The following is a 14,943-nucleotide window of genomic DNA, read 5'->3' as shown; positions in this document are numbered from 1 at the left end:
TTTTACATTAAGTTTGAAATTAAATTTGGCATTAAATTTTGCATTAAATTAGATATTAAATTTAGCATTAAATTTGGCATTAAATTAGATATTAAATTTGACATTAAATTTGCCATTAAATGTGACATTAAATTTAGCAATAAATGTAACATTAAATTTGATATTAAAGTTGGCATTAAATTTGGCATTAAATGTTTCATTAAATTTGACATTAAATTTGGCCTAAAATTTGACATTAAATTTACCATTAAATTTGACATTACATTTAGCATTAAATTTTACATTAAATTTTACTTTAAATTTTACATTAAATTTGGCATTGAATTTTACATTAAATTTGGCATTGAATTTTACATTAAATTTGCCATTAAATGTGACATTAAATTTAACATTAAATTTGACATTAAATTTGACATTACATTTAGCATTAAATTTTACTTTAAATTTTACATTAAATTTGCCATTAAATGTGACATTAAATTTAGCATTAAATTTAGCAATAAATGTGACATTAAATTTAGCAATAAATATGGCATTAAATGTGACATTAAATGTGACATTAAATTTGGCATTAAATTTGACATTAAATTTTGCTTTATATTTTACTTTAAATTTGACATTAAATTTACCATTAAAATTGGCATTAAATGTGGCATTAAATTTGACAATAAATTTGACATTAAATTTAGCATTAAATTAGATATTAAATTTGACTTTAAATTTGGCATTAAATTTAACATTAGATTTAGCATTGAATTTACCATTAAATTTGACATTAAATGTGACATTAAATTTGACATTAAATTTGATATTAAATTTTTTATTAAATGTGACATTAAATTTGGCATTAAATTTTACTTTATATTTTACTTTAAATTTGACATTAAATTTAGCATTAAATTTGACATTAAATTTCACATCAAATTTTGCATTAAATTTGACAAGAAATGTGACATTAAATTTGACATTAAATTTAGCATCAAATTTGGCATTAAATGTGACATTAAATGTGACATTAAATTTGACATTAAATTCACCATTAAATTTGGCATTAAATTTACCATTAAATTTGACATTAAATTTGACATTAAATTTGGCATTAAACAGTTGGGTTTGAGAGCTCTAAACACTTTTTACCAAAGTGAGCTGGTGGCTCAAGGGAGGAGCTCCTAAAATGGAATTTTTTTGCCCTCAGTTCCAGCTTTAATGCCATTTTGTTCTGTACTAAAGTGCTTTTGAGGGGGTTTTGGTCCTCATTTTGGTTTTTTCCCCCCAGAAAACCATCGAATCCGAAACAGTGAAAACCTCAGAAGTGATTAAAAAGAAACTTGAAGAAATAACGGGGACAGTTAAAGAGGTAAAAGGACCTTTCCCTGAGGAAATTCAACTTTTAAGTGGGAGATTTGGGTGTAATTTGAATTATCACCTTTTTTTTTTCCCCCCCTTCGGTGCCAAGTGGTTGATTTTCCAAATTAGGAACAAAATGAGCTTTTTTGGAGCCTTTTATTTGATGTTTAAAGCCCCTTAAATTCCAATTTCTACCTTGGATCACACCTCTGGCATCTCTTCCATCCAACCCTTTCCCAGCAAGGAATCACCCTGGATTTCAGAGGGGGCACTGGGGGCGTTTTCCAGAATATTCCTGCCTAAAATCACTCTGGAAAATCACAGCCACACGATATTTTGGGCCACAGAATTCCCACCCATTAAATAAAACCTCAAATTGGGGAAAGCTCTATAAAAAAAATCCCTTTGTGGCCCCAGGAGCTGCTCTGGATGTGACTCAGAAGAGACCAATTCCAGGTGGAAATTCCCAGATTTTTTAAGATATATCTGGTGAAAATTCCCACTTTTTTAAAGATATATCTGGTGAACTTTGGGAATTTTGGAGTAGCTGAGGTTGGAAGAGGGTTTGGAGCAACTCAGTGTAGGTGGAAGGTGTCCCTGCCCACAACCCAAACCATCCTGGGATTTGGGATTCTCCGGGTTGGGAGAACTGGGGGGGGTTCACCTGGAGAAGAGAAAGTTCCAGGGAAACCTCAGAGCCCCTTCCAGGGTCTGAAGGAGCTCCAGGAGAGCTGGAGAGGGATTTGGGATGAGGGCTGGAGGGACAGGACACAGGGAATGGCTTCAAAGTGAAAGAGGGGAAATTTAGATGGGATATTGGGAAGGAATTCCTGGCTGGGAGGGTGGGGAGGGGCTGGGATGGAATTCCCAGAGAAGCTGTGGCTGCTCCATCCCTGGAAGTGTCCAAGGAGAAGGGAAGGCTCCAGGGAGACCTTAAACCCCTTCCAGGGCCTGAAGGGGCTCCAGGAGAGCTGGAGAGGAATTTGGGACAAGGGCTGGAGGGACAGGACACAGGGAATGGCTTCCCACTGCCAGAGGGCAGGGAGAGATGGGATATTGGGAAGGAATTCCTGGCTGGGAGTTGGAATTCCTTCCTGAGGGTGGGGAGAGGCTGGGATGGAATTCCCAGAGAAGCTGTGGCTGCCCCATCCCTGGGAGTGTCCAAGGCCAGGCTGGAGAAGAGAGGATTCCAAGGAAACCTTGGAGCCCCTTTCAGAGCCTAAAGGGGCTCCAGGAGAGCTGGAGAGGGATTTGGGATGAGGAATGAAGGGACAGGACACAGGGAATGGCTTCAAAGTGAAAGAGGGGACATTTAGATGGGATATTGGGAAGGAATTCCTGGCTGGGAGGGTGGGGAGGGGCTGGGATGGAATTCCCAGAGAAGCTGTGGCTGCCCCATCCCTGGGAGTGTCCAAGGCCGGATTGGAAAAGAAAAGACTCCAGGGATTCCTTAAACCCCTTCCGGGGCCTGAAGGGGCTCCAGGAGAGCTGGCGACGGATCGGGATGAGGACAAGGAATGGCAGGAGCTGCTCTGACCTTCCCCTTCCCTGTTTTTTGGCAGAGTTTGGACGAGGTCAGTAAAAGCGACCTCGGCCGCCGGATCAAGGAGGGCGTGGAAGAAGCGGCAAAAACGGCCAAACAATCGGCTGAGTCCGTCACCAAGGGAGGGGAGAAGCTGGGCAGGACTGCAGCCTTCAAAGCCATCTCTCAGGTACACAATTCCCGGGAATCCAGGCCTCGGGAACAGCCTGGAAAATACCAATCACCCAGTATCCTGGGCCACAGGGTTCCTGTCCCTTAAACAAAACCTCAGACTGGGGAAAGCTCTATAAAAAAATCCCTTTATGGCCCCAGGAGCTGCTCCAAGAGCTGCTCTGGGTGTGACTCAGAAGAGAGCAGGTCTAGGTGGGAAATTCCCCCTTTTTTCCCCACATTCCCAGTGGGAATGTGGGAGCTGCGAGGGGGGAGTTTGTGCCGGGGCTTGAAATTAAACCCGCGGCTCCCGGGTGTGGTGGCAGGTCTGGCACTGCCCTGGCAGGTCTGGCATTCCCCTGGCAGGTCTGGGATTCCCTGGCAGGTCTGGCATTCCCCTGGCAGGTCTGGGATTGCCCTGGCAGGTCTGGGATTCCCTGGCAGGTCAGACATTCCCTCAGCAGGTCTGGCACTGCCCTGGCAGGTCTGGCACTGCCTTGGCAGGTCTGGCATTCCCTCAGCAGGTCTGGCACACCCCTGGCAGGTCTGGCATTCCCTGGCAGGTCAGACATTCCCTCAGCAGGTCTGACACTCCCTCAGCAGGTCTGGGATTCCCCTGGCAGGTCTGACATTCCCTGGCAGGTCTGGGATTCCCCTGGCAGGTCTGGCACTCCCTTGGCAGGTCTGGCACTCCTTGGCAGGTCTGGCATTCCCCTGGCAGGTCTGGCACTGCCCTGGCAGGTCTGGCATTCCCTGGCAGGTCTGGCACTCCTTGGCAGGTCTGGGATTCCCCTGGCAGGTCTGGCATTCCCTGGCAGGTCAGACATTCCCTCAGCAGGTCTGGCACTCCTTGGCAGGTCTGGCACTCCCTCAGACTGGCTCTGTCCCAAAGCTCGGATTTGGTGGAAAATGTATCAGGGTTTGTGTGTTTTGGTGTCACCCAAAAGCTGCCCCAGCCCTGGAAGTGTCCAAGGCCTGGTTGGAGAAGAAAAGGCTCCAGGGAGACCTTGGAGCCCCTTCCAGGGCCTGAAGGGGCTCCAGGAGAGCTGGAGAGGGACTTGGGATAAGGGATGGAGGGACAGGACACAGGGAATGGCTTCAAAGTGAAAGAGAGGAAATTTAAGTGAGATGTTGGGAAGGAATTCCTGGCTGGGAGGGTGGGAGGGGCTGGGATGGAATTCCCAGAGAAGCTGTGGCTGCTCCATCCCTGGAAGTGCCCAAGGCCAGGCTGGAGAAGGGAAGCTCCAGGGGCACTTTCTGGGAAGGGTGAGGGGGGGCCAATAAATGGAACCTGACAGGGATTCTTTTCCTTCCAGGGAGTAGAAACTGTTAAGAAGGAAATCGATGAAAGTGTTTTGGGGCAAACTGGGCCCTACAAACGTCCGGAGCGGCTCCGGAAACGAACGGAATATTCCGGAGAGAGGATCAAAGAGGAGAGGATATTTGAGGCTAATGAGTAGGTATTGGGCTCATCTGGGGTGGGTATTTCTGTGTCTAATTGAACAAAACCCTTCCAAACTGAACTACAGGGCAGGGATTAAAAGCCAGGGGCTGGATGAGGCTTTGGGGGGTGAACAGGGAGCTCCTGGAGCACATTCCCAGCGGGAGCTGATGATCCTGAGTCTTCCCAGAGTGAAAGTGGGCACTTGAAACTTATAAATTTAATGGTCAAAGATGAAATTTTGACTTGGGCACGTGTTTTATTGTCAGTTTTAACATCTTCACGTGGATTTAGGCTTGGAATTAGGACTGAGCCTGAGCTCCCCTGCTGCTTCAACCCTCTCAGTCAATTATTATTTATGTGGTGTGTTATTTCCCTGCTGTACCAATTATGGGGTGTCTGATTAATTAATGGGATTCTAATTTTCTTAGAATTATAATTCTAAGTAATTCTGATTATAATTAATTTATGGGGTTCTAATTTATCTGGTGTATAATTTATGGGCTTATCACTGATGTGTCTCCTCACTTCTGTTCTGCATCAGCCTCAGGGCTGCAGGGATGTTCCTCCTCTTTGTTCTCCCACTGTTGTAAGTTGATTTTCTCCCCTGTCTCCATGTTTTATCCCTGTTTCCTGCCCTTTCCAGGGAGGCCATGGGAATGGTGCTGCACAAAGACTCCAAGTGGTACCAGCAGTGGAAAGATTTCAAGGACAACAACGTGGTTTTCAACAGTGAGTGTTTGAGAGGCAAAGCAGGAGCTTCCTTCTTTTTCCCAGCCCTGATTCCTGCTGGTGTGGGTCTCATTCCATCTGTGCCAATCCCAAATTCCCAGCCTTCCTGTGGAAGGGGTTGGAGCTGGTGCTGGGAGTGGTGTGAATGCTCCATCTGTGTTCCAGCCCCTCCTGCTGGATCAGTCCCTGCAGGCACCAAAACCTGTTTTCCAAAAGAACTCTTGGAGCTCTTCTTTGTCCCCTTTTTTCCCTCATCAGCCTCGTGGTGGCTCTGGGAAGAGGCTGGAAGGGCACGTCCAGCAGCAGGGAAAGGGCAGGAGAGGGCACCAGGTCTGCTCCTCCTGGCCTGGAGCTGAGGAAAATCCTTATAAATCAACAGGGTGGGGAGAGGCTGGGATGGAATTCCCAGAGAAGCTGTGGCTGCCCCATCCCTGGAAGTGTGCAAGGCCAGGTTGGAGCACTCTGGGATAGTGGGAGGGTTTGGAATGAGATGATCTTTAAGGTCTTTCCAATCCAAACCACTCTGGGATTCCCTGATCCTAAAATCTGGTTTCTGTTGGCCCCTGCCCAGATCTCTGGAATATCTGGGACTTTGCCTCCTTCCCATTTTTATTGCAAAACCTTACAAATTGTGAATATCTTTGGGTAGTTTATTTAGGGATTTCATGTTTCTGAGAGGCAGAAAAAGCCCTAAAACCAGAACCCTTCAACAAATCAAACCCATCCCTGGCAGTGCTGGAGGGGGGAAAAGATTTGTTCAGGAACCAAATGATCGTGTGAAAGTACAACATAATTAACTTCACATCCTGTTTCTTCCCAGCTTTTAAAGCAGAGCTCCTTGGGAAGTGTCCAGGAGTGGGTTTTACATCCCACTTTTTGGGCTTTCCAAGGAGAGGTGCTCCTCAAACTCCCCCCCCTCCAGCCCTGAGCCATCTGCCCGAGCTTGGGGGGGGTTTTTTTTTAGGCTTCAGGCATTTTTCCAAGGCTGGTTTTGAGTCCAGGCTGAGCTGCAGCTGCCCCAGGCTCTGCCTTCAGGTACCACCTGGATGTCCCACACTGAGAACACTCCGTGTTCCTGCCGGGAGAATCCTCCAGGGAATAATTCCCATTTTTAACCAAAGAACTTCCCTGCAGGGCCCGTTCTCCCTTCTGTGGGTCTGATCCCTCTGATGGTGCCCAGAGCCCTGATTTGCTGCAGCAATGCCCTGTTTGCTTCAATATCTGGGTTTTTTTAGGTCCTCCCCTGCCTTTTCTGCCCTTGGGATTTTTCCTCTGCAGAGTTTTCCATTCTGGAGCCAGGACACACTTGGCTTCCTCCCTCAGCGAGGCTGAGAAGCACTTGGAGCTGCTTAAAAACTGCACCCTCACTGATGTGGGGCTGTTTTATTAAAAATTTGACCAAGTTTAAGGTCTATTCTATCATTTTCCTCCCTGGTGAAACTTTCTGGGGTGGGTTTCACATTTCCTGCCCCTTGTAGGGCACTGAATCGAGGGGTGAGACTGTTCCTTGTGTAAGTACTTAGAGCTGCTTAAAACCTTTACCCTCACTGATATGGGGCTGTTTTATTAAAAATTTGGCCAAGTTTAAGATCTATTCTATGATTTTCCACCCCTGGTGAAACTTTCTGGGGTGATTTTCACATCTCCTGCCCCTTGTAGGGCACTGAATCGAGGGGTGAGACTGTTCCTGGTGTTCTCAGACTGTTCCTGGTGTAATCAGATTATTCCTGGTGTAATCAGATTACTCCTGATTTAATCAGACTGTTCCTGGTGTCATCAGACTATTCTTGATTTAATCAGACTGTTCCTGATTTAATCAGACTGTTCCTGGTGTAGGGCAGTTTTCTGGTGTGTTTTCTGCCTGCAAATCTTCCAGAAGCTCCCAAAGTTTGTGGCAGCTGAAGCAGGAGAACCAATTCTTGGGAGCTGAGAACCAGTTTTTGGGAGTTGAGAACCAGTTCCTGGGAGTTGAGAACCAGTTTTTGGGAGTTGGGAACCAATTCTTGGGAGCTGAGAACCAGTTCCCGGGAGTTGAGAACCAGTTCTTGGGAATTGAGAACCAGTTCTTGGGAGTTGAGAACCAATTCTTGGGAGTTGAGAACCAGTTCTTGGGAGTTGAGAACCAGTTCTCGGGAGCTGAGAAGGAGGACGATGGGAAAGGTCCCTCGTGGTCGGTGCCTGTTGTGATCCAGGAGATTGAGGAGGGAACTGGGAGCTCTGATTCCCAACCTCTGGCAGGTTTCCTGGATCAGGAGGGGCTCTGAGCTCTCTCTGCTCTCCTGGCAGGGTTCTTTGAGATGAAGATGAAGTACGACGAGAGCGACAACGCCTTCATCCGAGCGTCCCGCGCCGTCACCGACAAAGTCACCGACTTGATAGGTAACAGCTCCTCCCCGAGCTCCCCCTGCTCCTCCTTGTGCTGTTTCCCACCTTTTGGGACAAATTCTGGGAGCTTTCCAGCATTTTCCACACGTTTTCCACGCGCTTTGCCTGGATCGTTCTCCGAGATCGCGCAGGGATCAGAAGGGCTCTGAGGTGACAAGTTAAGCCTGGGATAAATCTCTGGGATAAATCTCAGGCTTAACTTAAAGCCTGGAGTTGTTCCTCCCTCTGGTCTTGCCTTGTTACACCCCCTCCAGGGCTGGTTTTGTGCCACTGCCTTGTTTTCCCAGGTGGATTGTTCTCCAAGACGGAGATGTCGGAGGTGTTGACGGAGATCCTCAGAGTGGATCCCTCCTTTGACAAGGATCGTTTCCTGAAGCAGTGTGAGCGGGACATCATCCCCAACGTCCTGGAGGTGAGGGAGGGAGACATTCCCTGGATTTTTTTTTTTCCCTTTTTTTACTTTGTTTTTACTTTTTTTTTTACTTCGTCCTTTCATTTTTTTCCCGTCGCCCAAACGAAAAGGCGGGGCGGGATTTGCTCCTCGAACATCCTTGGGAAAGGAAGTTGGAGCCCAAGTAACCAGCAAGTTCCATCAGAAAAACAGAAAATTTACTCAGAAAACCAATAAATCCCATCAGAAAACCAGAAAATTCCCTCAGAAAACTAGAAAATTCCCTCAGAAAACCAGCAAATTCCATCAGAAAACCAGCAAATTCCCTCAGAAAACCAGAAAATTCCCTCAGAAAACCAGCAAATTCCCTCAGGAAACCAGAAAATTCCCTCAGGAAACCAGAAAATTCCATCAGAAAACCAGCAAATTCCATCAGAAAACCAGCAAATTCCCTCAGAAAACCAGCAAATTCCCTCAGGAAACCAGAAAATTCCCTCAGAAAACTAGAAAATTCCCTCAGAAAACCAGCAAATTCCATCAGAAAAACAGTAAATTTCCTCAGAAAAGCAGAAAATTCCCTCAGAAAACCAGCAAGTTCCCTCAGAAAACCAGAAAATTCTCTCAGAATATTTCATTATTTAAAAGACTAATAAATTCTTTTTCTGGCCTGGAAAACAGCAAATCATCCTCTGCCCTGAGAAATGATGTGGGATCAGAGGGATCAGAGGGATCAAAGGGAAGGGGGTGATAAAAAATGGATAAGGGAAGGAATTTGGGGCGTGCCAAAAGGATCTGGGACTCAGGGAGAAGAGCAGGGTCAGTGGAATAAAAACTAATCTGAGGAATAAAAACTGATCTGAGGAATAAAAACTGACCTGAGGAATAAAAACTAAGGAATAAAAACTGATCTGGGGAATAAAAACTGATCTGAGGAATAAAAACTGATCTGAGGAGTAAAAACTGATCTGGGGAATAAAAACTGATCTGAGGAATAAAAACTGATCTGAGGAATAAAAACTAATTTGAAGAGTAAAAACTAATTTAAAGAGTAAAAAACTGATCTGGGGAATAAAAACTGACCTGAGGAATAAAAACTGATCTGAGGAATAAAAACTGATCTGGGGAATAAAAACTGATCTGAGGAATAAAAACTGATCTGGGGAATAAAAACTGATCTGAGGAATAAAAACTGATCTGGGGAATTAAAACTGATCTGAGGAATAAAAACTGATCCCAAGTGGGCTTTGTCCCTGACTTCCTGGGATGTGATGGCTCAGGGATAAGAGGGAGCTCTCTGGGAATCTGTTCTTCCTCTCAGTGCCAGGGAAAAGTTGGGAAAAACCTCTTGGAGAAGGAATTTTTCCTGCCAGTTTACAATTTTATAAAGCATTGGATTAAAAACCACCCTTCCCACCCTGAGCTAACTTGATTTTTGGTGTCTGCCAAAAACAGACCCAGCGGGGGTTTTGTCAGGAATTCCAGGGGGTTTAGTCCAGAATTCCAGGGGTTTCTCAAAGACAAACCTTTCCCAGGAGTTTCCAGTGGAATCTGGTCATTCCAGGCCCTGAATTTTTCAGAGCCTCGAAAACTTCCTGATCTGACTCTTGGCGTGTCCCTCCTGCTTCTGTTCGATCCCACCCCTCAGGATTCCCCGGGAATGGGAATTCTGGGGACTTTTTTGGAAATTTGAACGGGAAATTCAACAGGAAAGTTTACCAGGAAGGTTTAGGAGCTTCATCCTGGAAATTTATTGGATTTATTGGACTCAGTTCATGCGTGTTTTTTGAAGTCCTTATTCCTGTTCCTCTTTGAAACTCCCGTTTTCCTTGGATTTAGGGTGTTTTGCTGCTGGAATTGCTGCTTATTTCCACCCTGTGATAAAATGTCCCTGTTTTATTCCCTTTTCCCAGGCTCTGATATCCGGGGAGCTCGAGATCCTCAAGGATTGGTGCTACGAGGCCGTGAGTGGAGCTCCTGGAAATGTCCTGGGAAGGGGGGAATTCTCCCTTGGAAATCGGTTTATTGGGCTTTTTTTTGGCTTGGGAGCTGGGCCTGGTTATCCTCGAGAAGAGGCTGAGAGGGGATTTATGTCAGAAATATAATAATACATTATATCATAATATAATAGTATATATAATATATATAATAATATAATATATTGTATTATTTGACTCCATGGAAGCAGAGCCTTGCCTGAAAATAGATTTGTTCTGGGCTTCACTCCTCCAAAATGACTGTGCTCCAAAATCCAAAATAATTCTGTTTAGAATCCAAAATAATTAGGCTGTAGAATCCTAAATAATTGGGATTTAGAATCCAAAATGATTGTGATATAGAATCCAAAAGTGTTGTGCTGTAGGATCCAAAATAATTCTGTTTAAAATCCAAAAGTATTGTGATGTAAAATCCAAAATAATTGGGATGGAAATTCCAAAATAATTGGGATGTAAAATCCAAAATAATTGTGTTTAAAATCCAAAATAATTGGGATGTAGAATCCAACATAATTGGGATGTAAAATCCAAAATAACTGGGATGTAAAATCCAAAATAATTGTGTTTAAAATCCAAAATAATTGGGATGTAGAATCCAAAATACTTGGAATGTAGAATCCAAAATAATTGGGATGTAAAATCCAAAATAATTGTGTTTAAAATCCAAAATAATTGAGATGTAGAATCCGAAATAATTGGGCTGTAGAATCCAAAATAATTCTGTTCAGAATCCAAAATCATTGTGATGTAAAATCCAAAACAATTATGATTTAAAATCCAAAACAATTGTGATGGAAAATCCAAAATAATTGGGCTGTAGAATCCAAAATAATTGGATTTTAGGCCCCAAAATAATTGGATTTTAGACCCCAAAATAATTGGATTTTAGGCCCCAAAATAATTGGATTTTAGCCCCAAAATAATTGGATTTTAGGCTTCAAAATATTCCTGCTGTCTGGTTAACCACTGGAATTTCTCGGAGCGAGTCTCCTCCGTGTCCCCACCACCAGAGGGCTGGAAGAGGCAGGATTTTGGAAGGATTCCCCTGGGAAAAGCAGTGGATTCCTTGTGCTTCCCGAGCCCAAAAATCAAACATTTCGGAGCCTTGTAATTAGAAATTAAAGCTCTTAAGTCCAGAATCAGCAGGAAAATAAGAAAGGGGAGGATAATGGGAGAATATTCCCGATATTTGGAGGTAAAGCCTCTTAAGGGAGTCATCCCACAGGATGAGTTTGGGATCGTTAAAGCCTTGGAATAAAACCGGCAGCACAAAATCTGTGGGGGGGTTTTATCCCAAATCCCACTGGTGGAAGGGATAATCCCACTCTGGAAGGGAAAATCTCAGTGCTGGAAGGGAGAATCCCACTGTGGAAGGGAGAATTCCACTCTGGAAGGGAGAATCCCACTGTGGAAGGAAGAATTCCACTCTGGAAGGGAGAATCCCACTGGTGGGAGGGAGAATCCTACTCTGGGAGGGAAAATCTCAGTGCTGGAAGGGTGAATCCCACCGTGGAAGGGGAATCCCACTGCTGGGAGGGAAAATCCCACTCTGGAAGGGAGGATCCCACTCCAGAAGGGAAAATCCCACTGGTGGAAGGGAGAATCCTACTCTGGGAGGGAAAATCTCAGTGCTGGAAGGGCGAATCCCACTGTGGAAGGGGAATCCCACTAGTGGAAGGGAAAATCCTACTGCTGGAATGGAGAATCCCACTCTGGAAGGGAGAATCCCACTGCTGAGAGGGAGAATCCCACTCTGGAAGGGAGAATCCCACTGCTGAGAGGGAGAATCCCACTCTGGAAGGGAGAATCCCACTGCTGGGAGGCAGAATCCCGCTCTGGAAGGGAGAACTCCTGGAATTGTGTGCTCAAACCGGGATGCTTTGGGATTTGCTGCCCTTGGAATTCCCTCTCCGTGGCTCCAATCCTGGAATTCCTATGGGATGTTCCCTCGTGGGGAAGGGTGGAAGGTCCTTGGTGGGGGAGGGAGGTGCTGTTTGATTCCTGCCAGGAATGCTCCGGGAATGCTGGAAGCAGGGAGAGATTCAGCATTCCCGAGGGTTCTGATCCATAAATAACCATCCAGCTGTGCCTCAGAGGAGCCAGGGAATGCTGGGCTGCCTCCAGGGCTGGCTGGGAATTGGGAAAACAACCTGGATCCCAGATTGTTCCTCCCTGTCTGCCCAGGATTGGGAATGCCTTGGTGTCCACACATTCTGGGCAGGGAAAAATGGGATTTAGAAGGGAATTCTGGGGAACCCCGGAGCGCTGGTGCAGCTCTCTGCTACCAGACACCCATCCAGCACCTTCCCAAAATTATTTAGGGCTTTGGGAGATCCCCAAAAACGGGCTGGGAAGCTGCAGGGACACCCGAGCTGCCCCCAAAAGGTGGTGCTTGGAGAGTCCTGATATCCCTGGATATCCCACTGCAATATCCCAGCAGATCCCTCTTCCCTTTGGTTTTTTGCTAGTTCTCCCTGCATGGAAATTCCCCTTTTTTCTTTGGGACAGGACAATTCCAAAGGGGTTTTTTTTGTTGCTTCCTTTTAGACTTACAGCCAGCTGGCTCATCCCATCCAGCAAGCCAAAGCCTTGGGGCTCCAGTTCCATTCCAGGATCCTGGACATCGACAACATCGACGTGAGTGTCCCAGGATTTCACTTTGGGGCCTGGATTAAACTCAGCGGGGGTTTTCTTGGAATTTTTAAGGTTGGAAAACACCTCCAAGGTCATCAAATCCAACCGTTTTTGCTTTAACTGCTGGGTTTTGCCTCTGGGGTTGGGCAGCTCTGCTCCCACAGGGACAGATCCCAGGGCTGGAAGGGAGAATTCCAGTGCTGGGAGGGAATATCCCACTGGTGGAAGGGAGAATCCCACTCTGGAAGGGAGAATCCCACTGCTGGAAGGGAGAATCTCACTCTGGAAGGGAGAATCCCACTGCTGGAAGGGAGAATCTCACTCTGGAAGGGAGCATCCCACTGCTGGAAGGGAGAATCTCACTGGTGGAAGGGAGAATTCCATTGCTGGAAGGGAGAATTCCAATGCTGGAAGGGAGTATTCCACTGCTGGAAGGGAGAATCCCACTCTGGAAGGGAGAATCCCACTGGTGGAATGGGAGAATCCCACTGGTAGAATGGGAGAATCCCACTCTGGAAGGGAGAATTCCAGTACTGGGAGGGAGAATCCCACTCTGGAAGGGAAAATCCCAGTGCTGGAAGGCAGAATCCCACTGTGGAAGGGAGTATTCCACTAGTGGAAGGGAAAATCCCACTCTGGAAGGGAAAATCCCAGTGATGGAAGGCAGAATCCCACTCTGGAAGTGAGTATCCCACTCTGGAAGTGAGTATCCCACTCTGGAAGTGAGTATCCCACTGCTGAGAGGGAAAATCCCACTGCTGAGAGGGAGAATCCCACTCTGGAAGGGAGAATCCCTCTGATGGGAGGGAGAATCCCACTCCGGAAGGGAAAACTCCTGGAATTTTGTGCTCAAGCCCGAGTGTGTGGTTTGTGTCCTTGCTCCCGGGGCACCTTGGCTCGGCTCAGCAGCAGCTGGGTTGGGGAAGGCTAATCCCAAAGGCAAACAGCACATTCCCGGGGGATTCAGGCAGGATCATGGACATTCCTGCCGTGGCTCAAGGTCGGGCAGGGCAGGAATGGCTGGAGAGAGTCCAGGCTGCTGTTCTGGAACGTTCCGGAGGGTTCTGGGCAGGCAGGGAGCGGCTCCCGCAGGGCACTGTTGGGATTTGCTGGTTTTCTGAGGGAATTTTCTAGTTTTCTGATGGAATTTGCTGCTTTTCTGATGGAATTTTCTGCTTTTCTGATGGAATTTTCTGCTTTTCCGATGGAATTTGTTGCTTTTCTGATGGAATTTTCTGCTTTTCCGATGGAATTTGTTGGTTTTCTGATGGAATTTGCTGGTTTCCTGAGGGAATTTGTTTGTTTTCTGAAGGAATTTTCTAGTTTTCTGACGGAATTTTCTGGTTTTCTGAGGGTATTTTCTAGTTTTCTGGGGGAATTTGCTGGTTTTCTGAGGGAATTTTCTAGTTTTCTGAGGGAATTTTCTAGTTTTCTGAGGGAATTTTCTAGTTTTCTGAGGGAATTTTCTGCTTTTCTGATGGAATTTTCTGGTTTTCTGAGGGAATTTTCTGGGTTTCTGAGGGAATTTTCTGTTTTTCTGAGGGGCTTTCCTTATTTTCTGACGGAATTCCCTCTCCTTGCAGTTGGCCATGGGGAAGATGATGGAGCAGGGACCAGTTTTGATCATCACCTTCCAGGCTCAGGTCGTGATGGTGATAAAGAACCACAAAGGAGAGGTGGTGGAAGGAAATCCGGTGAGTGGGGGCTGGGAAAGCCTCATCCTGCTCTTTTTCCCTCTTTTTTTTTCCCTTCCTAAAAGGCACTGGAAAATCCTTTGCCGAACAAGGGGTTGAAGTTGTTTGGGGGGAAATCACTCAATTAAAATCACTCAGTAATAAAATTAATAACGAGGCTGCTGCCTCCCCACACTTCACACAAAATAAAACCCCACACGCCCTTATTCCATGAAATTCCGTGGAATTCCATGGAATTCCGCCATCCAGAAATTGGATTTAACGCCGTGTGTGGTTCCTGGGGAAGCCTCGGGCAGGGAATGATTTGTGGAGCAAATCCCTGGCACCCCTTGGGAGTTGGGGCTGGAGTGATGTCAAGCTGTCAGAACATCCTTGTTCCCAGAATTGATGACAGAGGAGCCTCTGGAATACCTTTATTCCCAGGAGTTTCACTCCAGACAGCTCCAACTTGCCTCGTGCCTGTGCAATATTTAAGTAGCTTAATGATGGCTAATGAGGGAGATGTCTGGAGCTGGCAGTTCCCAGCTCGTTTTCCTTGGGATTAATACAGGTATTTAATAAATATTGGCTTTTTTTTCTTTTTTTTTGCAACCATTGAATTTAGTTTAAAAAAAAAAAAAAAAAGGGGATTA

At 45.9% G+C, this 14,943-nt stretch overlaps 1 protein-coding gene across 1 annotated transcript; it reads left to right on the top strand.

Annotated features, from left to right (window-relative positions):
• Window positions 1-1,230: 1,230 nt before the first annotated feature.
• Window positions 1,231-14,893, top strand: LOC113984023 (mitochondrial import inner membrane translocase subunit TIM44-like; the record flags this gene model as incomplete). Its single annotated transcript, XM_039378450.1, has 9 exons — window positions 1,231-1,357; window positions 2,910-3,059; window positions 4,357-4,496; window positions 5,128-5,213; window positions 7,500-7,592; window positions 7,886-8,010; window positions 9,900-9,950; window positions 12,531-12,620; window positions 14,201-14,893. Coding segments are annotated over 9 exons (1,072 nt in total), but the record flags the coding sequence as incomplete, so codon positions are not given.
• Window positions 14,894-14,943: the final 50 nt, after the last annotated feature.

The sequence above is a fragment of the Pipra filicauda genome, unplaced genomic scaffold (genome assembly GCF_003945595.2).
Source record: "Pipra filicauda isolate LSUMZ 115617 unplaced genomic scaffold, ASM394559v2 scaffold1398_size14943_pilon, whole genome shotgun sequence".
Taxonomy (NCBI): Eukaryota; Metazoa; Chordata; class Aves; order Passeriformes; family Pipridae; genus Pipra; species Pipra filicauda.
This window is presented reverse-complemented; position numbering and strand designations above follow the sequence as displayed.